General features: G+C 41.2%; 1 protein-coding gene and 1 non-coding gene across 2 annotated transcripts in view; both read right to left on the reverse strand.

Moving 5' to 3' along the window:
• PHEX (phosphate regulating endopeptidase X-linked) overlaps positions 1-17022 on the reverse strand; it is a 199095-nt gene extending 182073 nt beyond the window's left edge. The window contains exons 1-3 of the mRNA XM_061136653.1: positions 16796-17022; positions 12713-12781; positions 5242-5403 (exon numbers count right to left, since the gene is read on the reverse strand). Of these exons, the coding sequence (XP_060992636.1) occupies positions 5242-5403; positions 12713-12781; positions 16796-16913 (349 nt within the window). The 5' untranslated portion in view covers positions 16914-17022. The remainder of the gene's footprint in view (positions 1-5241; positions 5404-12712; positions 12782-16795) is intronic.
• On the reverse strand, positions 7657-7763 carry LOC133053214 (U6 spliceosomal RNA). Its single transcript, XR_009692148.1, has one exon. It is a non-coding gene; the product is annotated as a U6 spliceosomal RNA (small nuclear RNA).
• Positions 17023-24062: the final 7040 nt, after the last annotated feature.

Consider the following 24062-nt stretch of genomic DNA (forward strand, 5'->3'; position numbering starts at 1 on the left):
TTGTAGGAAGGAAATTTTAAGACATTCAAATGCATAACTATATTCAGACCTTTAAAAAAACAAATCCTAATTCTTAGAACAAGAAATAATTTTATTTTCCAAGTAGAAATCTGAGTCTTATATGCCATTTAAAGAAAAAATTCATGAAGCCAGTTTGCTGACTTCAATAGAGGGCAATTTTTCATCAGCCAGGTGTGTCAAACCCATTTTATTTCACAAATTGGACAGCCATTTCTGTGTGTTCTCTGTCAGTCATAAGAAAATGGTATTCTTTTGATTGGTCTCATCGGGTTTTATTTTTGGATATTCTTTTTATCAAGGGTGAGGAAAAATATCTAGACAGTATTTAATATTTTTGAAAGCACATGATATTTACAGAGGATAAGACCAGAATAAAACTTAAAGCATTTGATAGACACTACTCCATGAGCCTCAGAACTATCTTTGAGACAAAATGGAAAAGCAAAGGACAAATATTGAGGGCCTGCAATATGCCAGGAACTAGACTGGGTAATTTATATAGGTCATCCCCTTTAGTCCTCACAAATCCTATGAAATGGGTATTCTTATCTCCATTTGAAAGATAAAAAAGCTGACCTAGGTAAGCTAACTGACCAAAAGTAACACAAAGGAGAAATGAAAGGAAAGGACTCAAATCCAACTTTGTGGCATCAACACTCAGGCTCTGAGAGGCTCATAATGAAGATAAAATCTGGAAACCACCTAAATGGCAACACATGAATTGATGAAACAAATGGCAGTATATCCATACAAAACAGTCACGGCAAATGATAGTATAGAGCTATTTATACTGACCTGAAAAGATGTTAATATGTCACAGAAAAATAATATTATAAAAATAGAATATATGATCCTTTTTATATATATATATATATATATACATATAATTGTATACATATATTTGCATTTAAAAACTTATCACTGGGTATCAGGATCTGAATTATGTTTCCTCTCGTTAGTCATTTACAGCTGATCTGCAATGAGCTTGTACCACCTGGGTGGTTAGATGGATGAGTAGACTGAGACATACACAGATACATAGAAGGATATAGGATAAATATATATTAATAGTTAGAATTTAAAGACCAAGTGTTTAATTCTTGGATTGGCTTTTCCTCCCTTCCATCTTTCACTCTTCCCAGTCCCCCACCTGTATTTCCTGGGATCATGTCTCAAAATAAACAACTTGCATGCTAAATAAATAAAGAATATTTAGTGTTTAAAAAATGAGATGGCCAGCACATCTGGTATCTGAAAAGTTCTATTTATATACTTTAAGAATATCTGGGCTTCCCTGGTGGCTCAGTAGTAAAGAATCTGCCTGCCAATGCAGGAGACGCCGGTTCAATCCCTGATTTGGCACAACGTAACTAAGCCTGGGTGCCATAACTACCGAGCCTGTGCTCTAGAGCCCAGGAGCTGCGACTACTGAGCCCACATGCCATAGCTCCTGAAGCCTGGGCGCCCTAGAGCTTGTGCTCTGCAACAAGAGAAGCCACTGCAGTGAGAAGCCGGCCCACCACAACTAGAGAAAAACACCCACTCACCACAACGAGAGTAAAGCCCACACAGCAATGAAGGCTCAGCACAGCCAAAATAAAGTTCTTCCTTTAAAAAAATCGAATTATCTACAACATATGTGCAGAGTTCAGAAAGATATATGTCTATAAATCTGTATGTTGGTATCATCTAACATTTACATACTTTATCTATATGTATAAATATAAATATATAGACAGAGAATGAGAGAATATCTCTACATTTACAGGGAGAATGAAAGAATAATATGATGAAGAAAATACAGCAAAACAGCATCAGGAAATCTGGGTAGAGAGTATATAGGAGTTCCTTATACTATTGTTTCAACTTTTAAGTCTGAATTACCTCAGAATTTAAAAGATCAAAGAATACATATTTTACATTTCAAGCACATACATCTGGCATAAGATGATACTAATTTAAAAAGAGACCCTACTCCACCATTTGCTCTCCTTCTTGGCACTTGAAGCAAGAGCCCTATGACTCATTTCTTAATTCATCCTTTACAGTGCATGTCAAACTAGAGATTTACTTGTCTGTGTCCTTCCCAGAGGATAGAAATACACGGGGAGCCTCCCATTTTGTTTCACAAGACCAACACAATCTTGATAACAGAATTTGACAAACCAAGCACACAAAAATCCATGGACCAACATCAATCATAAATACAGACACAAATATAAGAAACAATTCAATTCTAGCAATGGCTTAAAAGAAAATAATAAACCATTCATATGCAGGATTTATTTCAAGATTATAAGGTTAATTCAGCATGAGGAAATCTAGAGAAGTTAAATGAGATACTCCATGTGAGTCTCTTGATAAACAGTGAAGAGATTTTTCTTGAGCAACACTTTTTGCAAACTAGGAATAACAGAACACAATAAAAAATACTAAAAACAAAAAGTGCATTGGGAGTAAATGCTAGAGGCATTACAACTCAAGCTAAGAATATTATACCCATTATCATTGCTATTATTCAACATTATTCTGAGGCTCTAGTCAATTATAGTAAAAGGAAAGGAAGAGACAAAAATTGTAATTATTTCTTAATTTCATGATTACCTTTCAAAAAATCCCCAAAAAGCTATCAGTTAATAAAATAGCTATAATTAGATCCAATATAGATATAGCAAAGCTTTACAATAGGCATCAGGAGTTGGCAAACTTCCCCCATGAAGGTCAGAGAGTAAATATTTTAAGCTCTGCCTGTCATATGGGCTTTCCAGGTCATATGGTCTCTACAGCAACTACTCAGTTCTGACGGTATGGTGCAAAAGCAGCCATTGATAATGCATAAATGGATCGATGTGGCTGTCTTTCAATGAAACTTTATTTACAAAAACAGGCAGTGGTGTGGGTTTGGCCCACGGGCCACAGTTGGCTGACCACTACTCTATACCACAAAAAAACAGGTGATTGAGAAAAGTTGCCATTTAAAGCAGCAAGAAAATATATGAAGACCTAGAAACAACTTTCTAAAGGACCATTCTGCTATATGCAACAAAAATGAAACCGTGAATACTCTTTCAACACAGTAATTTTACTTCTGGGAATTTATCCTAAGAATACATTTAGATAAGGCCATAAAGATGTGCAAACTTAGGTATTTATTATAGTGTTATTTATAATAAGGAAAGATGTCTACTGACATAATCCACATCTATGAGGAATACATCATTTGTTAAAGCAGCTGACAGAGCAGCATGCATAATATCAGCTATTTTTATTTTTTTAAATATATGGCCGTGCATATGACATTATGCATATGTATCCACACGTGGGGAAAAAACCTGGGAAGATATATACCCAACTGCTTTATTAGCAGGTATTTCTAGGAGTGGATTTAAGTGTGGATTTCTTTTTACTTTTTGCATGTTATTTTTGCTCCTTTTTATTTTCATAACTAAGCTTAGATATAACAGTTTTTCATTTTTAAAAGTAGAAAAAAAACGTGCTGCTCTGAACAATTTGCTCTTATTTTTATTAATTTTAGCCCACATACAGTATCTTCCTCAAACAAAACTCATCGATACTGACTTTAGTTTTTACAGTAAGACATTCCCAGAAATTCTTTAAATTATAACAGCTTCATGCCCTGAAGATAGAAATCTTTGGTCTGTAACTAATATGAAATGATCATCTGTCTGGAAATACTTTTTCTTATCCTTCAGTGATACATCTGCTTATTGGATTGTGTGTGTGCACACATCTTTCTGTCTAAGAAGAAAATAAGCCAAAGAAGGGAAATAGGAAACAGGCAAGAATGGTGAGTAAAGGACCAACACAAGTTAATATCCTACAGGGAAATAAGTCTTAGTAAATTCACTCTTCAAGGTCCTATTTACAGTACCATAGCACAGAAATAGCACCTGTTGGATTATAGGAAAATGCTAACATTCTTCCAAATTCCCACTTATAACTTATGAAGACTAAGTTTCAGCCTTCTAGTGTAAAATATAAGTCCATATGGTTTATATCTAATTGTGAAATGTAAGCACATTTTTCCCTACAATTTATAATGTGTGATAGTTGCTTAGTTGTGTCTGACTCTTTGTGATCCCCTGGACTGTAGCCCAGCAGGCTCCTCTGTCCATGGGATTCTCCAGGCAAGAATACTGGAGTGGATTGCCATTTCCTTCTCCAGGGGATCTTCCTGACCCAGGGATCGAACCCAGGTCTCCTGCATTGCAGGCAGATTCTTTACCATCTGAGCTATAGGGAAGTCTCTATAACTGACAATAGGTATTTAATTATTCTGCCAATGATTTTGGATGTTATATACATGAATTGATACATACTTAATTTTTATTACAATTGATTCAATTAATTCTTTAAATCTTGGGGAAAATTATGGAGGAAAAATAAAAATGATTATTCTCAAAAATTTTCAGGAATTCTTTTAGGTGTGCTACTGAATGCTAGCTGTATGGCATAATTGAGTCATAAGAAAGTGAAAAAAAATACCATTTTTGCCTTCTCAAAACAATCACCTCACTTGGCCTTGAAAATCTCCCTACTTCCAGCCTGAAGTGCTTTTCTCCAACAGCTCAGCATAAAAATGAGATCAATTGTGAGCAGAAGATTCTCTAGCAAAAGACATTTCCAACTTTTGAAGAGTATGTGTGTGTGCAAGCATATGTGAGTATGTGTGTGTGAGCTTCATTGTTTGAGAGGCCATGGGAGAAAGGACAGTCTCCCCAGAGCCAACTTAGCATTTAACAGGAACAATATGACAAATACAAGGTCATCCAGAGTTCTCAAAAGTTATGTCAAAAGACAATGAAGTGTTAAGTACATGTTGTAAACCATGAAAATCCAGCACACAATGAGCAAGTGATGAAGTTTGCTCTGAACATAACAGACAAATGAGTATACTGATATAACATGATTTTCATTAACTATTCCTTTGCTCCCAACCTCAATCAAATGCTATTTATCCTTCAGCAGCAGCAAAACTTAATACTATCAAATGTGTACATGAGCTATGCCAGGCTTGCACTGAGATCTGAGAGACTGGAATTCTATAACTTTCCTTCCAATCTTCCTTTTTAAAAAATCTTAGAAATGAATTTAGTATAGTTAAAAAGTGAGCAGTCATGCTTCAAATCCAAAACTATGTTTTTCTTGTCAAATACTGCTCTCTGTAAAGTGCATCACCAAAACCCAGCAGAAACTTACCCTTCAACTTGAGGTCGACATTACGTCTGAGCCAAGGATAAATCCCATAGCTTGGCATATCTTCAGGAATTGGATTACTCTGTATCCAGCCATCACAAGCAAACCGGAAGAAATTATCACAAGGGTCCACAGACAGATTTACTTTACTTAAGATGGAAGCAGCTATTTAAAAAGAAAATCATAGGATTAATGACAAGCAATGAACATTGTGTACTGGTCTCTTCCAAATTAAACAACAATTTCATATCAACCAGTGCCCAAGCCCTGGTTTTCACATTTCCCCTCAAATGACTCCCTGAATCAACTTTATCATATTAAACTACTACATTCAGACTGAATGGATAAAAGTTTGGTGGTATTACTGTTATTGGTTTCTGCAGGACCACCCCTAACTTCTGTTTTAGCAATACAAATAGAGTGGACAGGTAAGTTGTCTGCCAGAATGCATGTGATATTTCCTTCCATTCCTTTCATTCTTCTGCAAGGTGACTTTGCCACTCTTTCCACCAGCATCTATTTCCCCTGCCTTGAATCTGCGCTGGCCTTATAACTTCCTTTGACCAGAAGAAAGTGGCAGGGCAACTTCTCATGAGTTTCAAAGCTAGGCCTTAAGAGGCCTTTCATCTTCCACGTTAAATCCCTTCGAATGGAGCCCTGAGACTGCCCTCTGAAGAGGAGGAGGTAAGGCCACATGAAGAAAAACCAAGCCACCACCAAAGGCCAGGCATGTGCCTGAGACTATCATGGACCTTTCAGGCCAGGCAAGCCTCCAGCTGAATGCAGCTATATAAATGAGCCTAAGGCAGTCTCCACAGAGGAACCCCACCAAACCCAAGTCATCGTAAGAAATATTAAATCACTCATTTCAGGCCTTTAAGGTTTAGGCTGATTTGTTCCACAACAAAGACTAACTGAAACAGAGGCCCACATGCAATATCTAAATGTTGAAAATATCTATTTACAACATGTTAATACTTTCATAAAGACCTGGAGAGCCAGGTATGGATTCTTGAACCCCTTGATATTTAGGGAAGCTCTCAGAGAAATGAACCCCTGGAAGAGATCCAAAGAGGCCCTGAAAGGAAGCTTGGGGGCATCTTACAGGGGATTCTGGGTTGCAGAAGAAGAGGGTTGCTGTTTTGGCCCCACAGACTCCTTGTCCAGGGGAGAGGCATGGCCAGAGCAGGGCAAAGTGGAATTTTCCAAATGAGGAGTCCAGGGCAGATGCCTCTCTTGCCCAAGTCTAGGGGCAGAACTGGCAATCTGTATAAGTTAACAGAAAAACACAATAGACTGATCTGCCATTTTTTCCTTTCTTAAAGCCACACTCAATTACATATGGAAGATAATCAATAGGAAGTTTGTGCATACCTAAATATGTATCCATGAACTTAAAAAAAAAATCTTTCATTACAAAATGAGAAGGTCCCCAAATTCCTAATACTGAACTCCAACTCTCTTTCAAGTGCTGGCTACTACTCTAACCTAAAGATATGCACCAAATGATTTTTCTAGGAACAGCCAATATTTTAATGACACTGGAAAGATGACATCCTGGGTGATTTTTATACTTAATTAATGCCAGAATACATTTATGTTTGAAGTAATGACAACCCAATGAGTTTTCAGCTAAACATGAATGACTAGCCAAAAAAGTATAATCTGCATAAATGTAGAGATGCATACTACAGTTTGGTTATGTGTGGTTCCTCCAGGTTTAAAAGTGAGGCTACTTATTTCCTTAGCCTAGACATTCTATGAAAATTTCAAAGAGCTTTATGTCTTTGATGAAGTGAATAATATACAAGCATCCTAGTCACTACAGAACTTCAAATTCCCCACCACTTTCAATCCTTCCACACACTCCCCCAAAAAGCAAAAAAAGAAATGGTTTAGAATCTAAGTTTGACAAATTTTAAATTAACTTAGTATTTTAATCTTTCTTCTTTTTTAATTAATTTACTTATTTTAGTTGGAGGCTAATTACTTCACAATATTGTAGTGGTTTTTACCATACATTGACATGAATCAGCCATGGGTGTACATGTGTTCCCAATCCTGAGTCCCCCTCCCACTTCCTTCCCCATCCCACCCCTCAGGGTCATCCCAGTGCACCAGCCCTGAGCACCCTGTCTCATGCATCGAACCTGAACTGGCGATCTATTTCACATATGGTAATATACGCATTTCAATGCTATTCTTTCAAGTCATCCTACCCTTGCCTTCTCTCACAGAGTCCAAAAGTCTGTTCTTTACATCTGTGTCTCTTTTGCTGTCTCACATATAGAGTCATCATTACTATCTTTCTAAATTCCATATATATGCGTTAGTACACTGTATTGGTGTTTTTCTTTCTGACTTACTTCACTCTGTATAATAGGCTCCAGTTTCATCCACCTCATTAGAACTGATCCAAAAAATATGGAATGCTTCACAAATCTGTGTGTTATCCTTGCACAGGGGCCATGCTAATCTTCTCTGTATCATTCCAATTTTAGTATATGTGCTGCCAAAGCGAGCACAATATTTTTATCTTTCAAAATTAATTAGGTTGTCTCCAATTACAATTTTTGTTTCTGCTACTATTTCATCACTAATATACAATATGCAAATATGTTAGGGCACAAAGTTTTCATTTTAGTTTATATTTATGGTTAATCAGGCTCTGCAGTCACAGAATGAATCTGCAGTGTGACACCTCAGGGACATGGATCATAGAAGTTTCAGTCCCACACAATATTTAGAGTCACACAGAGGAACCTGCACACACATTTGTATTCACATAAGCACACTGTTTTCTGGCTACCTTCCCAAATCCCCCAGCCCCCAACCCTCAAATGTATCCCATCTCCTCAGTATTCTTGCAGGTATCTAAACTGCAAGATCAGCTCTGACCTCAGTCCTGATAGAAAGTGGGGAATACATCACTCACACTGAATTTGGAACCGAGCCCACTAAGTGGAAAAACTCCAGCTACAGTGTCTCAATTCATCATTCACAGTTCACAGCTGGGCACAGGGCTGCACTTTCTGCAGAGGAGCTGTGACTTAAAATTGCAAGGGACCATAATTGTCAAGACACCAAAACTCCTTTCCCCCTACTCAGTTCATGGATAAAACTCAAAGAGTCTTGTTTTAATAAAAGAAATACGACGACAAAGAAACTCTGTGAAACGCCAGGCTATGTATTCCCTCAAGTCATCACATACAAGACAAATTGTTATTTGGTCTCCAGCTAGCATTTGTATAGTAGAAGTGGAGGCCCTATTCCTTATACCAGCCTGACTTTTTAAAGTTTAACCAGGGCTAAAAGGGGTGTGATGGGTGGTAACAATAAAATCACTAATACTGAGCAGTTTCCCTCTGCGCCAGGAACCATGCTAAGCCCTTCTCAGGCAGTGTGGCCTCATCACATACTCCAGACCCAGACCACCTGGTTTTGAATGCCAACAACACCATGCAGAAACTATGCAACCTTAGGTAGGTTCCTTAGCCTCTCTGTATTTTAGTTTCCTCATCTGTAAAATGGGGTAATAAAAGCACCACATAGGATTTTCATAAGAATTAAATGAGTACATGTAAAGCACTTAGAACAGTGTCAGGCACACTGCCAAATAAATACAGTTGCCAGATAAAGTACAGAATACCTACTGAAATTTGCATTTCATATAAATGACTACTTTCATAGTGCAAGTACTACCAAATATTTCATGGGACATACTTGTACCAAAAAAAAATTCTCATTGTATATCTGCAATTCAAATTTAACTGGGCATCCTGAATGTACGCATGTAGCTAAATCTGGCAACCATACATACAAATTTGCTATTACAATTTCACAAACACTCATGCTAAACTCTTGAGGCCAGATGTTTCAGAGCTCATAGAGTCTAGAAAAGCAATGCAATGCATAAACCACAGATGATATAATACTGCCAGCAATGTCTGAAGTAGCACTCCTGAAGCAAACACATTAATAATTCTACAGGGAATAGTGTGCCTTCTCTGAAGAGGGATGAACAAAGCCTAAAACAGCCTCACATGAGTTAAGATAGTTTTGCCATCACAAGAATTGACGCGCCAGGTCCAGTCTTGCCAACTGAGTTACAATGCTCTCTGAGTAAGGGGTAAAGGGTAAGACATCATGGACCTCAACTTCTAGTACTACCACCATCATTATTTTCTTCTATTCTCATAACCAGTATGATAAATTAAAAACTCTTCCCTGGTGGCTCAGTAGTGAAGAATCTGCCTGCCAATGCAGGAGAACTGGGTTCAATCCCTGATCGGTAACATCTCACATGCTGCAAAGCAATTAAGCCCTATGGACCACAACGATTAAGCCCGTGCTCTGTAACAAGAGAAGTCACCACAGTAAGTCCACTCACCACAACTAGAGAGTACCCTCTGCTCTCCACAACTAATGAAAGTCCATGGGAAGCAACAAAGGCCCAGTGCAGAAAAAAAATCTTTTTCCCATTTTACAGATTGTGAAACTGAGCCACAGGTGGGTTTATGTATTTAGCCCAGCTCACACAGCCTGTATGTGGCCAGATCAGCCTTCGAGCTCAAGTCAGCCTCTCTGCTCTTATCCGTCACCACCACTGTCATTAACAAGCCCTTTCCTTGTCTCCTCACTTCTTTGTATTCTTTCTCCATCTGTTATTCTGAAAGAGGGATTAGGATGTGACTAGAAAAGAGAAGAAAAGGAACAGTAAGCAAAGAAGGCACCTCAGACAAGATGGCACCTGCTCGCAAAATGCCCAGAATGCCCTTCTCCCAAACATCATCCTACAGGCAACACAAGCACGCGGCGCCAAGGCAGACACACACACGATGCATGCTGTGCCGAAGCAGGCACGCACGCGATGCACGTGGTGCTGAAGCAGGCATGCACGAGATGCACACGGCACCGAGGCACGCACGCACGCAGAGCTAAGGCACACACGCACGCAACGCACATGGTGCCAAGGCAGGCACGCACGTGATGCACGCGGCACAAAGACACGCACGCACGCAGCACCGAGGCACGCACGCACATGACATATGCGGCGCTGAGGCACGCACGCACGTGGCGCTGAGACACACACACACGTGATGCACGCTGCGCCAAAGCAGGCACGCATGCACGTGATGCACACGGCACCGAGACACACACACGCACGTGATGCATGTGGCCCCAAGGCAGGCACGCACGTGACGCACGTGGCGCCGAGGCAGGCAGGCACGCACGCGGCACCGAGGCACGTGTGCACACAGTGCCAAGGCATGCACGCACGCACGCGACGCACACGCAGCACTGAGGCACGCACGCACGTGACACACATGGCACCGAGGCACGCAAGCACGCAACGCACGTGGTGCAAAGACACGCACGTGATGCACGCGGCGCCGAGGCAGGCATGCACGGGAAGCACGTGGTGCCGAGGCAGGCACGCACATGACGCACGCGGTGCAGAGACACACACGCATGTGACGCATGCAGCCCCGAAGCAGGCACGCACGCGACACACGCGGCACCGAGACAGGCACGCATGCGACGCACATAGCGCCGAGGCAGGCACGTCACACACGTGGCGCCGAGGCAGGCACACACGCGACGAACGCGGCGCCGAGGCAAGCACGTCACGCACGCGGCGCCGAGGCAGGCACGTCACGCATGCAGCGCCGAGGCAGGCACGCACGCGCACACAGCAAGGCTTGCACTAAAAACAGCTAGCAAGGGAAACGAGCTGGCAGGAAGCAACGGGATCAGTGTCATTCTTCAGGCTTTACTTTTTCATTATTGTGGTTCGTAGTAGAGATAAAATTCATGAAATAAGTCGTCCTCAATACAAAAACTCAAGTAAACTCAAATTAAAAGTTTGAGTTCAAAAATGTAAATTTCACACATCTGCGAGAACCGTTCCATAGCCAAAGCACAAAGGGACGTCGGGTCTAAAAGTTGTCCTCTGATAATCCTACCTGGTCCTTCACCCTACTCCAGGTCACCCTCGCTCCACTGGAGAAAACCCTGGGTCATCTGCTCTGCTGGGAACAAGAAAGGACCTAGGAATTTGCACTTCTTTTTCACCCTTTCTGGGACAAGATCAAAAAGCTCCAACAGTTGTCTAGTCACTAGACTCCAGTAGGTCTAATGTTATGAAAAAATAGAGCAAGACAGGACTAAGATCCAAGAAAGTTACCTGGCATGGCCTCTGGTGCACGGGCACAGATGGACAGAAGCCAGACATGAACTTGAAGCCCAGCCCTGCCGCTAACTCAGGTTGTGACCCTTAGCAAGCTATTTAGCTTTTGGAAGCCTACATTTCCTCGTCTGCAGTTGGGCCAGGTAATAGTACCAACTTCATGGGTTCTTATGAAGATTTTATGAGATGACACATGTAAGTCACTGAACATATTGCCTTGTTAAAAGTCTGTGTGTGTGTGTGTGTGTGTGTGTGTGTAATTTAAGAATGAGACCCCCCCCCCAAAAAAAAAGCATAGACTGGTGGTTGTCAAGGAGTGTGGGATTAGCAGATGTAAACTATTTTACATATAGGATGGTTAACAGGGTCCTACTGTATAGCACAGGGAACTAAATTCAGTGATGGTGGTTTAGTTGCTAAATCGTGTCCGACTTTTTGACCCCATGGGCTGTAACCTGCCAGGCTCCTCTATCCCTGGGATTTCCTAGGTAAGGATGCTAGAGTTGCTTGCCATTTCCTTCTCTGGGGGATCTTACCAACCCAAGGATCCAATTCAGGTCTCCTGCATTGCAGGTGGTCTCCTGCATTACAGGAGGATTCTTTTCAAATTGAACCACCAGGGAAGCCTGTGATAAACTATGATGGAAAAGAATGTTTATATATAGTGTGTGTGTGTATATATATAATGTAGTATAAATATATACTATATATAGTGTGTGTATATGTAGTATAACTGAGATTGCTGTACAACAGTAATTAACACATTGCAATTCAACTATACTTCAACTTTAAAAGTTTTTAAAAAGAACTCTAATAACACAACTATCTAACCTAGTATCTTTGTATAAAGCCTCAGAGTTCAAAAACCCTTTTACCTATGTCTTTTCCATTTTAATCAATGCCGCCGCCAAAAATCTAAGTATTTCCTTGATTCTCTGTATTTTTTTTTACAGCACACATTCAGCTAAGGTGATAGGAATGTCGAGGGCCTCTGTCTTCAGGTTTTAAGAAAGACCATTCAGTCTTCCACACCCCTTTATGATTTCCTTATAATGACTTGGAATACTGCATAGCTGTTTTATTGCAAGGGAAAAAAAAGAACAGGAAACCTATGTTCCACAACTTCACACCAAGACTTGAAAGTAAAGTTAAAATTTCATCAGAATTGCATTTCATACTTGGTAAACCTCAAACAAGCAAAATACTAAAAATACCACCTGTTTTCTCTTCCACTCCCCAAGGTACCATAATTATAACTTGACACAGGGTGGAAAACTGACTTACCAGCTTCGATGCATTCTGGCTTCAGGCAGTACTCTGGTTTAGCGTGGAGACTTAAGAAACCTTGACTCACTGAAAAAACAGACCAAAATAAATGACTGGCTTGCAGCAGACCACCAACAGGTAACCCACTGTCAGGCACACTTGTGAGACGTTTGATATCTATTCATCCTTCCCTGTATTGACACCACGTTCAAAAATCCACTTGGCTCAGTGTCACAGAACCAGAATCTGGCCACTAGCTAAGCAACCTTGGTGAGACTCTTGGTTGCTCCCAAACTTGGTTTGCTTGAACGTGAAGACAAGTAGGCACAACTAGACCAGCGCTTCTTAGAGTGGGGGCCCAGGGGCAAAGGCACAGCAACATCACCTGGGAGCTAATGAGAAATGCAGATGACCAAGCCCTACCCTGACCTTCAGACTCACAAACTCTGGGGTGGGGGCCCAACCATCCTCATTTTATTTATTTAATTTTAATTTATTTATTTGTTTATGGCTTGACCGGGTCTTCACTGCTTTGCATGGGCTTTCTCTAGAGAGTTGTGGTGAGTGGGGGCTATTCTAGTTGTGGTGCATGGTCTTCTCATTGCGGTGGCTTCTCTTGTTGCAGAGCTCGTGGGCTTCAATGGTTGTGGCACAGGGACTTAGTTGCCTCACAGCATATGGGATCTTTCTGGACCAGGGATCAAACCCGTGTCCCCTGCATTGGCAGGCAGACTCTTAACCTCTGGTCCACCAGGGAAGTCCCATTTGCATTTTAACAAGCCCTCCATGTTATTCTGATGCACACTCAAGTTTGAGAACCATTTGGTTAAATAATCCCTAAAGTCTCTTATCTCCGATTATCTGTGGTTTAAGTCTAATCATTTCACTTTCTGTTTACAACTGCATTCTCATTTTAGTGATGAGAAAATTGAAAGTTATAGACTGTGTCATTTGGACTAAATCCAGAGTGGAAGGAGAAAGCTAGCATATGTGGCATTTAAAGTTCTGCATCTTATCTAAACCATTCATACAGATACAGCCCATAAAAGGAGGAAAAGTAACAGTGATTTTTTTCTGTCAAGAGAATCATTATCTGCCTGTCCTGTACTCACACCCACCTCCCACCAGGCCCAGCCCAGCTACCACACAGACACAGCTTGGGGGACCAAATTGCCAACTACTTCCACCAAAACAAAACCAAACAGAAACCCTACAAGACCTAAGTAGCTTTTCACCAATGGCTTCATTTCCCCGCCTGGCTGGCAACTTTCTGCAAATGTATGGGTGCCCTGTTTGTAAACTTCAGGTAGCACCTAGACGTTAGCAGATATGAGTTTAGACTTTGAAAATATTTGTGGTAGCCAAGGAAATTGTGGGGAATTCATTATTGCTGTACTCTGTGAGCAGAAATAAGGAATCATTTGGAGATGTGGCCATGGGGAGATTGAAGGTAGAGGGTGAAGGGAGGCCAAGGCCTTTCATGGCATCCTCAGCAGAGAAACAGTATCCTTATGTTTCTGCACATTACTTGCCAGTGTGGCAATTTGTATTATTTATTAACCCACATTCTATGAGGAGCCTGCTTTTTCTTTGTTCTTTTCTCTGCTGCCATCCTCCAGTCTTTTTACCTGTGTTACATTAAACATTCAAGAAAACTGCCTATGAAACAAACATCTCAGGCCTATTTTTAAGAAAAGAAGTATCTTAAAGTTATATTTTGATTTCTTTAGAAAGAAAAAAAAGCAAAAATATATATGTGGAGCATAACAATTAGCATGAAATATTTCAATATGCCTTGGTGATTGAACCATAAATTTTCCCTTCAGTCTATTACTATATGTTTACCAAATGTTCTTTAATGAGCATGTCTTTTTTTAATGTGGAAAAAGAAAGCTTATTGCAAATAATAATATTTTATCATTCTGGACAATACCTTCTTGATACTAACCTTATTTTATTTTAGAAAAAAGATAATAAAATAGTTAAAAATTTATTCAAGATACAAACTTCCAGTTATAAAATAATTAGGTCATGTGGATGTAACATACAGCCTGGTGACCATAGTTAGTAACACTGTATTATATATCTGGAAGTTGATAAGAGAGTACATCTTAAAAGTTCTCACCACAAGAAAAAATATCATTTGACAAAAATACCATTTCTTTTTTAATTTGAGAGTGCGCAACTATTTAAAAGCAAATGTCTCTGAATGTATACATCCAAATGGACATGGCCACCTGAAGCAATACTTCTCAAACTTCAAGTTGCAAATGAATCACCTGGGGATCTTGTGAAAAATGCAGATTCTGAATCAGTAGGTCTTGGGTGGGGCTCAGGCTCCCAAGTGATGCAGATGCTGCTGGTCCACAGACCACACTTAGGAGTAGCGAAGGCTGAGGGAGAATTATTCTCTAACATCATTACACCTTCTCTTAAAGATTCTAAGTGAGAGAGAGCCAAGTTATCAGACACATTGGAAAGTTATTTTTTTCTATTTATGCAGGCCTCCTTACCCATAATAGCATCAGCTGGCTTGATGAATTTTACTGTGCTTGAAAAACTTTAGAGCTGATCCCAAAGGATCATCTTCTCTTGAAGAACAAAGATTTGGAATCCCCTAATTCTAATGGTTATGACTCCACATGGTAGAGGGCCTGAGTTCAATCCCTGGTTGGGGAACTAATATCCCACAACCTGAATGGTGTGGCGAAAAAAATGCTGCCATCAAGAATATTCTAATAATATGCTACAGCCTCAGAACTCCCATAAGAGTGGGAGGAATTTCAAAGAGGCTTCAAGCAGCAGTAACATCATTAAAAAAGAGCACATATCTTTACGTAAACAATAATCACTTGGATTTTTAAGTTTGAGAGTGTTTGCAAAATACTGAGAGCCTAACTTTGTAGTCACTTCTGACATAGTGCATAGTCCTTTACATTATCATTTTTCCCCCAGTTGTGAATTTCAGGATAGGACACTTGCCTAAACCCAAAGTGCCAAGAAATCTCACAACAGTTTTCAAAAGCCTCAAGTTCAGTTGCAGGAATAGGAGATTAGCAATAAACCCATCTAATCTCCTAAATCTTCAGCCACAGAAAACATGGAAAGATGGTTTGCTCGTTTTAGCAGTTTTCAACCACACAACCCTAACTTTTTAATGTTTAATTACTGGCTTTCCCTTGCCAAGATAAACATGGCCGCCTGCATCCTGCATATGCCAAGGTCTGTTTCCAGGCTTGCTACATTTCAAACAGCACCTAGACTCTCCTCAGGAAAGGGCTTGGACCTACATAATTTTCAAGCTAATGAAATAGTATAGGCCGCAGGAGAAAAATACAAAGAACAGTCAAAGATTCAGAATGCCTAAAATCTTAGAACATCGCTCTCCCCTTTCTAAGATATTTCATTCTTTCTCATAAGAATATGTTTTTATCATCATATATACTCTCTGGGAACATCATTCTCACCAACAGTCATTAAAATCAATGAATCACAATACCTTTCAAATCTTGGGAGGAAAACCTCTGTTTTCCTTCATATTAACTTTTAAATCTAATAGAAAGAGTTAAAATTTTATTCCACCAGAGTTACTAGATTGGAATGGAATTGAAAAATGCCACTAAAGGTGCATTTTTAAGGGCTGATTTGTATTTTGTGAGTTAAATTTCATGAGTCATTCAGGCAAACATTGACAAAAATCAAATGGAAAGAAATTCCAGCATGGTTTGATCACAATGTAAAGTCTTTCCTCACAAAATAAATGAAAGTATCTGACTATGAATTCGTCAACACTCATTTTGCTAAATGTAATGCATAATAAAATGTTTGCCTGAGGCAACCAAGTCCTCCAGCCACTCGAAACCACTTTATACCCACTTCACATTTTGGATTATGTGTTTGGTAGTTGGGCATTCATATTTATTTACCTTCCTAAAGAAAAAGCTTCCTTTCATTTGCATATTTAATAGAAACTAAGGACACACCACCTACTAACACTGGCAAACAGCCTTCCACCTGCATCCTGACAAGGTTTGCCAGAATTAAGCACAAGGAAACCACTGCACACTCACCCAGTTCGCTGGCCTCCAGCGCCCCACTTACCTAGAAAGAGGACTATGCCCAGCACCAGGGTGCCACCAATGAACACGACCAGGGCGATTCGAGTGCCTCTGTTGGCTGTCTTTCCGATCTCCATGCTGCTCCCTGTTTCTGCCTCCATCGGGAGAGACAGAGAGGCCAGTCAAGAAGAAAGTCGCTTTTTGTGGTTTGGTAGCTGGTCTCAAGAGTCTGTTAGGCGTTGACATCCAAGGTTCTCATGCTCTTCTACTAATGGACAGGTTAAAAAAAAAATCCTGTCAGGAAATGTCCTCTCGCCACCCTTTCTCAAATAATTCTTCACAAATGAAATGAAACCCAAAATATTGGTTGCCTTGCCTTTCCCCCTGACCAGACAAAACAAACAGTGGTTGCTTTATCTTGGTGCTCTCCCCCAGCAAAGTCCCTCTCAACCGACCGTTTGGCAGGCTCTTCTCTCAGGCGTTCCGAGTGTACATGTTTTACTATGTTGCTGAACAGATGTTTTAGCTATTTAAATGTATAGTCACTTGGGGAGGAAAACACAATTGTCTTTATCAAAACTGGATTCTCGTCAAACTCCCCCAAACCATGATAAGTTAGGTGGCAAGGATTCTTCGGACCCACTTCAAGATCTCAAAGAATCATATAATTCTTTTGCCATAAGCATTCTGCTCGCCTGAATTGTCTTCATCAAAGATATTCTTGCAGCGTGCAAGTCCCCTTTTAAAGCCTTCTAAGAGTTCCGGGGATATCCTGGAGCACTTTATTTTCGGAACTTTGTGTATGACAGCATGTGCCAAAAATCAGAGTCATAGCCCAGTGCGGTGCAAAGTAGCAATTAAGACAACCTACAGAGGCTGATGGTTTGGACTGGAACTTGTTTTTAAGGAAGAAGGAGAAGCACTTCCTTTCTGTGGTGCTAAGAATTGTAAAAAGGCGAATAAGTGTTCAAATTAAGCTTATTAGCAAGCACACAAGATATGGCAAGAGGGTTTTTCCTTGTGTGTTTTGATGAAAAGTACACCCATGCATTTTGCCCTCCAGCTCCACCACTGGTTAGTACGTTCTTGTGTTTTCATCAAGCCCCCGTCTCAGCAAGTTCCCCAGGATGAACTCAGAGGTTGTTGACTTCCTTGGAAAGACTGATTAATAACTGGTTCCTTGATTTCTTGGATTATACTAACAATTTTAGTGATAAAAATCTGCTTTCTTCACGGGGCAGGACAACTGATATTTCAATGTTATTATAACACCTGATTAAGTTTTGCTGGAGGTCATACAACAGTTGGGAGTGGTGCTTAATTCAGTTACATCTGGAAACCAGGAGAATGCTTTTCTTATACAAAACTTCTGCCCACTGCCTTAGGGGTTCATACAAAGGCTCTGCAGACAGTCCTGTAACACCTGTTACTTACTTTCTGCTCATTGCATTGCCCCCCCGCCCAAGCCAGAAAAACACAAGCTTTTATCCAAATTATGACATCATGGTATGTTGTAGACACTATGTGCTCATCAACTGCTGGTTTATTTTGGTGGTGTTGTTCCAATAACACATCCTAGCAGGCCTTTGACTTCTAGGATGGGATCCTCCCAAGAGTTTTGGGACTTGACTCCATAATGCTTCTTAGACTGCAAGCTTCATGAATGAGGTCAGGGATCATATCTGTCAAATTCAGTGCTGCAGCCCTATCAGCCACAGTCTGTGGCCTGCAACAGTGAAGGGAGAAATACAAGCAATGAAAATTATACCAGTCAGCTCCAGCCACTTACTCTTAAAAAACAGCTTCAGGAACCCCAGACACTAGTGTCTTTCAGCCTCCTGATTCCTTCTAGATGCTCAGATGGTAATAATACTTCACATGGGTATAGCAGTTTCATATCACATTTTAACCCCATGGTAAACCTATATATGGGGCTTCCCTGGTGACTCAGCAATAAAGAATCTGCCTGCCAGTGCAGGAGACCTGGGTTCGATCCCTGGGTTGGGAACATCCCCTAGAGAAGGAAATGGCAACCCATTCTAGTATTCTTGCCTGCAGAATCACATGGACGGAGGAGCCTGGTGGGCTATAGTCCACAGGGCTGCAAAAGAGTTGGACATGACTGAGTGACGAAACATTAACAACAAACCTTTATACTTGCTAGCAAAGGTATTTTTCTCTCTGTTTTGCCCCCAAGAATGCTTAGGTCCAAGGACTGGCCTCTCGTGACATAGGAAAAGCTGGAAGTGGAAAGATAGCAAGGGGATCACTACCATCTCCTATGCACAGGGAAGAGGACAGACTCAGAAGCATGACACCAGGACCACGCCTTCCCTTTCTCCTTCCTTCCAATCTCCTCACGCCTTTCCAGGTCCAGGCTGGTGATTGTGAGTTGACAACTGGAAACCTTGGACTGGCAGTTTCCCCAAAGATGAGGGTGATTGGGACTTAGTCTGAAGCACACCTGTCCATCACATAACCACATGGATTCATTCCTGAACACTTGACTGCTCAGTGAAAAGCCTTTAAACCCAAAATTAGCTCCATTACTTGTAACAGGAAAATTATGGCACATTCCATCTCAAATGAAGATATGCAAATACAGATAGAAAAATGTATTAATTGAACAATGAAATAGGTCTGTTCAAAATGTCGAAAATAAATAGTTCATACAATGTAATGAAGGTTTATTTTACCCACTAAAGGACTAAAGGAAGACATGAGAGTAGGTAGGGATTGGTAGAAGAAAGGGTACAGGTTAATCATTCATCATCAGGTGCATTCCTCATTCTGTGCCATTGTCTGCACTAATTTTTCAACCTTTTCAGAGATGATTATTTTGCACTCAAACTGCACTTAAAAATAAAGTTGTAGTACAGAAAAAAACCTTTAGAGCAAAATAAATTCAAAGCACTGTGTACTCACAAGACACAAAAGCAGGGATCTGCAAACTAGAGCACAAGGCCCACTGCCTGCTTTTGTAAATAAAGTTTTATTGGAACAAGGTCATGCCCATTTGTCAATGTATCATCTACGATTGCTTTCATGCAGTGAAGTCAAAGTTGAGTACTTTTGTGACACAGATGGTATGTGAGGCTTAGAATACTCTGACCCTCTAAAGTTTACCAATCCCTGAACTAACTGCTGCCTCTTCACCTCACCTACATGGCACACATAAACAAAGCAAAATTGTCACTGACCACACTTGACCCGCTCCTGAAAATCGTTCTACTTGATATTCTGTAAATACAAGCTGTTGTGTCAAGGAAATTGGCCAGTGTGTCTGTGCCTGAAATTGTAATATTGAAGTTGCAGCATATTGTTTAGTGTGTTTTGAGGTGAAAAGTCAGTATTCTGCTATTAAAAAGAAGTGGGCTTTGTCAAAAAAATTTATAATTTCTCAATAGCTGTAAAAATTAGTAAAGTAAAAAGTCAGTGTGCAAGTGAGTCTATTAATAGTTGGGTCTGTACCAACCCAGTTGTTTCAGTTAAGAAGCTCCAAGTGACTTCCCTGGTGGTCCAGTGGCTAAGACTACACTCCCAATGCAGGGGCCCATGTTCAAACGCTGGTCAGGGAACTAGATCCAGCGTGACACAACTAAGATCTGGTGTAGCCAAATAAATATTTTTAAAAAGAAGAAGAAGCTCCAAGACTATCAGGAACCTTAACCAGAATCAATTAATGAATCAACAGAAGTTTCTTGAGCTTTTCTCAGGTGCCTGGCCCTCTGCAAGGCCTGTGAGGGAAGACAAAGAAGCTACGCCAGAGATTCCAGAATGGGAAACTGAGCTTGGGCAGGAAAATATGCAAAATGCATGGCAACTTAATTACAGAATACTACAGGCCAGCAAGTATCTAGAGAAATAGAACTCTCTGAGCAGTAGATTTGTTGGGAAGACTTCCAGAAGGAGGACCTGCAAGACTGGACAGCTTAGGCAAAAAAGGAAGGCTTTCAAATAGGCCAAACCCCACCCCAAGAGGGGACTTGCCTGGGCATTCACATCTCTGCCTGCAGAACTCACAGGTGAGACTATCCAGAGACATGAATCTGGCAATCTCAGCCCAATCCCAGTGGCCTGAAGACAACTGGAGGCAAGTCTTTATGCTAGACATGAGTGCATCTGGTCATCACTTGGATGTTCAGGGTCTTCTGTTTCTGGCAGTAAAATCCCATGTGGGCCACAATTTCAGTGAGAGGGCAGGAAATGGTTCAAATCCTGAAAAATGTACTCATCCATTCCCTGGAAGCAGGAGGGAGTGAGTGAAGGGAAAAGAGGGAGAGAGAAACTAGACACAGAACTCGAAGCTGGGAGCTGTGGCAGGGCTCTGTTATTTATTGGCAGGTCCATCAGACTATGGAGGGTTCAAGATCCAGGCCTTCCACTAATGAGACTCTACTTATATTATATCTGATCTTTTACAACATCTTTCTTAGCTAGGTGTTCTGTCTCCTTTTACAGATGAGGAAACTGAAGTTTGGAGCTAGTAAGTAATTTGCCAAGGTCACATAGCAGATATTTATCTTAGGCCTGAGGTGTTTCAAATTCTAGCCTCTTTACTCTGTGCCATGGTACTTGATAAATTTGTTCATCTACCTCAGGTAATTAGCACAGTTAGGTGTAGCATGTCAAAATGACTCTTGAGCTGAGGAAAAGCCATAAACTATGCTTCCTCTAATTCTCTTGTTTAAAAGACATGAGGTTTTATTTCCTTAATAGGAACAGCAGCCATAATTTAACATGGGGAAAAAAGCTTTTGAGTTGGGGAACAAAAATAACAATACATAAAATATCTCCTGATTTCCTGCTGCTAGCAACTGAACATTAGGAAAGATATATAAATTTGAAAGGTATCTAGCCATGAATTGTACTTTTTTACTTCTGAGCCTAAAGGGAGCTTTTATTCCCTTTCCTGGTGGCTTAGAGGGTAAAGCGTCCACCTGCAATGCAGGAGACCTGGGTTCAATCCCTGAGTTGGGAAGATTCCCCTGGAGAAGGAAATGGCAACCCACTCCAGTACTCTTGCCTGGAAAATCCCATGGATGGAGGAACCTGGGAGGCTGCAGTCCATGGGATCCCAAAGAGTGGGACATGACTGAGCAACTTCACTTTCACTTTCTCACCTCCTGGGCCACACATCTTCTATTTCTTCAGGATGCCCCCACTTTATGCATATTATCATTGGTCCTTCCAGCAGTTCCAGGATATAGGAATCTTTTCCCAGGTTTTACAGAAAAGGACACTGAAGCTGGCAGAGGATAAGTAATATTCCCAAGGTCACCTTGGTGGGTAAACGACAGGGCCCAGTTGGAACTCATATCTATGTGGCTCCTGTTTTGAGAGGTACCCAGGATTCATTCTAAATAGGCATGACAAAATGACAGACACGGAGACAGGCTTCAAAAGAAGAGTATTACAGTTTTCGAGAGGAAGGTGTCAGCTACAAATTGGCACTTAACAAGAGCTTTACCAACAACTGAACAACAAAGACATTCATCTACCTCTAAAGATTGAACCCTGCTTATCGCTGCTATAGCTGTTGACCTTCAACAACCCCTGAGGGAGTTCAGGGTGGAGTGAGGCACTCTGCTCCAGGGAATCTGGTGGGACAGGTCTTTAGATAGTTGGATGTTTTTAGCAACAAATTTTATGATCTCAATCCTTGCATCTAGAGAAGCACTAAATCCCTTCATGGTGACATCACATCCTCACGACTAACAAGAAAGCTTTTGTAAAATAAGTATTTAATGGTACTGAACTCCCCCATCACCAAAATCTTATATATTGACCATCTCCCATTGCTGCTTTGGAGCAGTCTCTCAGAGCTATCTGAGATGCTGCCTCCCGGGCTGCGGTCCTCATGTTGCCCCAAATAAAACAACTCACAACTCTCAAGTTGTGCATCTTTTTTAGTTGACAAAGGGTCATGGGGAAGCACCAGGATTGATCAAACAGCAGGAGGGGAGAGAGGAAAGTATGAGCAAAAAGGAGGAAATGGGCGAGCCTGGGTAAGCAACTGTACAGGTTTAGAATGTGAATAATTTCAGCAGGCTCTGGTCTACCAGAGTGGTCTCTAGTTGCCCAGTACCTAGCCCTGGGGTGATCAGGGCAGGGGGATACGGTCCTGGACACTGCACAAGCCTTATCAAAAGAGGCGGGTGGGGGCATGGACTTGGGATTGGTTGCTTTGCATTTCAGAGGCAAGGTATAAAGCAAGTCACTCACTATTAGCTGAACCTTCGAGGGGCCACCCCACTGCGTCCAAAAGGTCTGAAGATGTCAAAAATCGTAAAATATAGAAAAGAACATGATTAATACCTACAAAACCCATGAGATTTTTTTTCCCAGAGCACTCCACTGCGTAAAACTTCTATTAAAACGTAGTGACTATTCATCCAACTAGTACTTACCTACTACATCCCCTCAGTTAGACTACTAACATCTTTAAATATAGCCAACTGTTCAAGGATAACTTACTCAGATCTGTTTCTGAAGGCAACAGGCATATAGAGAAGCAAGGCACCAGAATCTTCTAGAGGGCTAGGCTCTACCCCTAGGGTATCTGATCCAGTAGGTTGGAATTTTGCATTTCTAACAAGCTCCTGCGTGTATGCATGCTAAGTTGCCTCAGTCGTGTCTGACTCTTTGCGACTCTATGGACTATTGCCCACCAGGCTCCTCTGTCCATGTGATTCACAAGTCAAGAATACTGGAGTGGGTTGCTGTACCCTCCTCCAGGGAACAAGCTCCTAAGTTATGCTACTACTGCTGGTCTGAGGACCACATTTTGAGAACCAGTGGCTTAGAGTAACCACTGAATCTCTTTACAGTGTAGTAAGGTAAACTCAAGAACTAGCAAAAGTAAACATTAAACTTATGTACTGAAACCAAGGATGACATTCAGAATATCTAACAACCAGTATGGCATGGCGCCGACCAGGGTCTGGGGCCAGTCTCACTGGCCCCCACTGTGGCAAGCTGTTACCATTTCATTAAATGAACAATTGTGAAGTGGAGCACGGGGTACTGGATGGTGATCCTTTTTCAACAAAAGACCACAAGAGGAAGTACGGGGCACACCACACTGGACGGTGAAGGCAGGGTGCAGACAAAAAGAGGCGGGACCTGGGGCACAGGCCTCTCTTAGGGCTCGTGGGTGGAGTGCTTTGCAGTTCTTGAGTAAGGCCAGACGGATCAATTCAAAGTGAAAAGAGGACTGCGGTCAGCTCCACAGGGGTCTTACCTAAGAGTCACCCAGGGGGGCTGACTCTGGGAGGTGGGGAAACAGTCACAAGGGCTGCTGTGGGCTG

Source organism: Dama dama, chromosome X (assembly GCF_033118175.1).
Source record: "Dama dama isolate Ldn47 chromosome X, ASM3311817v1, whole genome shotgun sequence".
Lineage (NCBI taxonomy): Eukaryota > Metazoa > Chordata > Mammalia > Artiodactyla > Cervidae > Dama > Dama dama.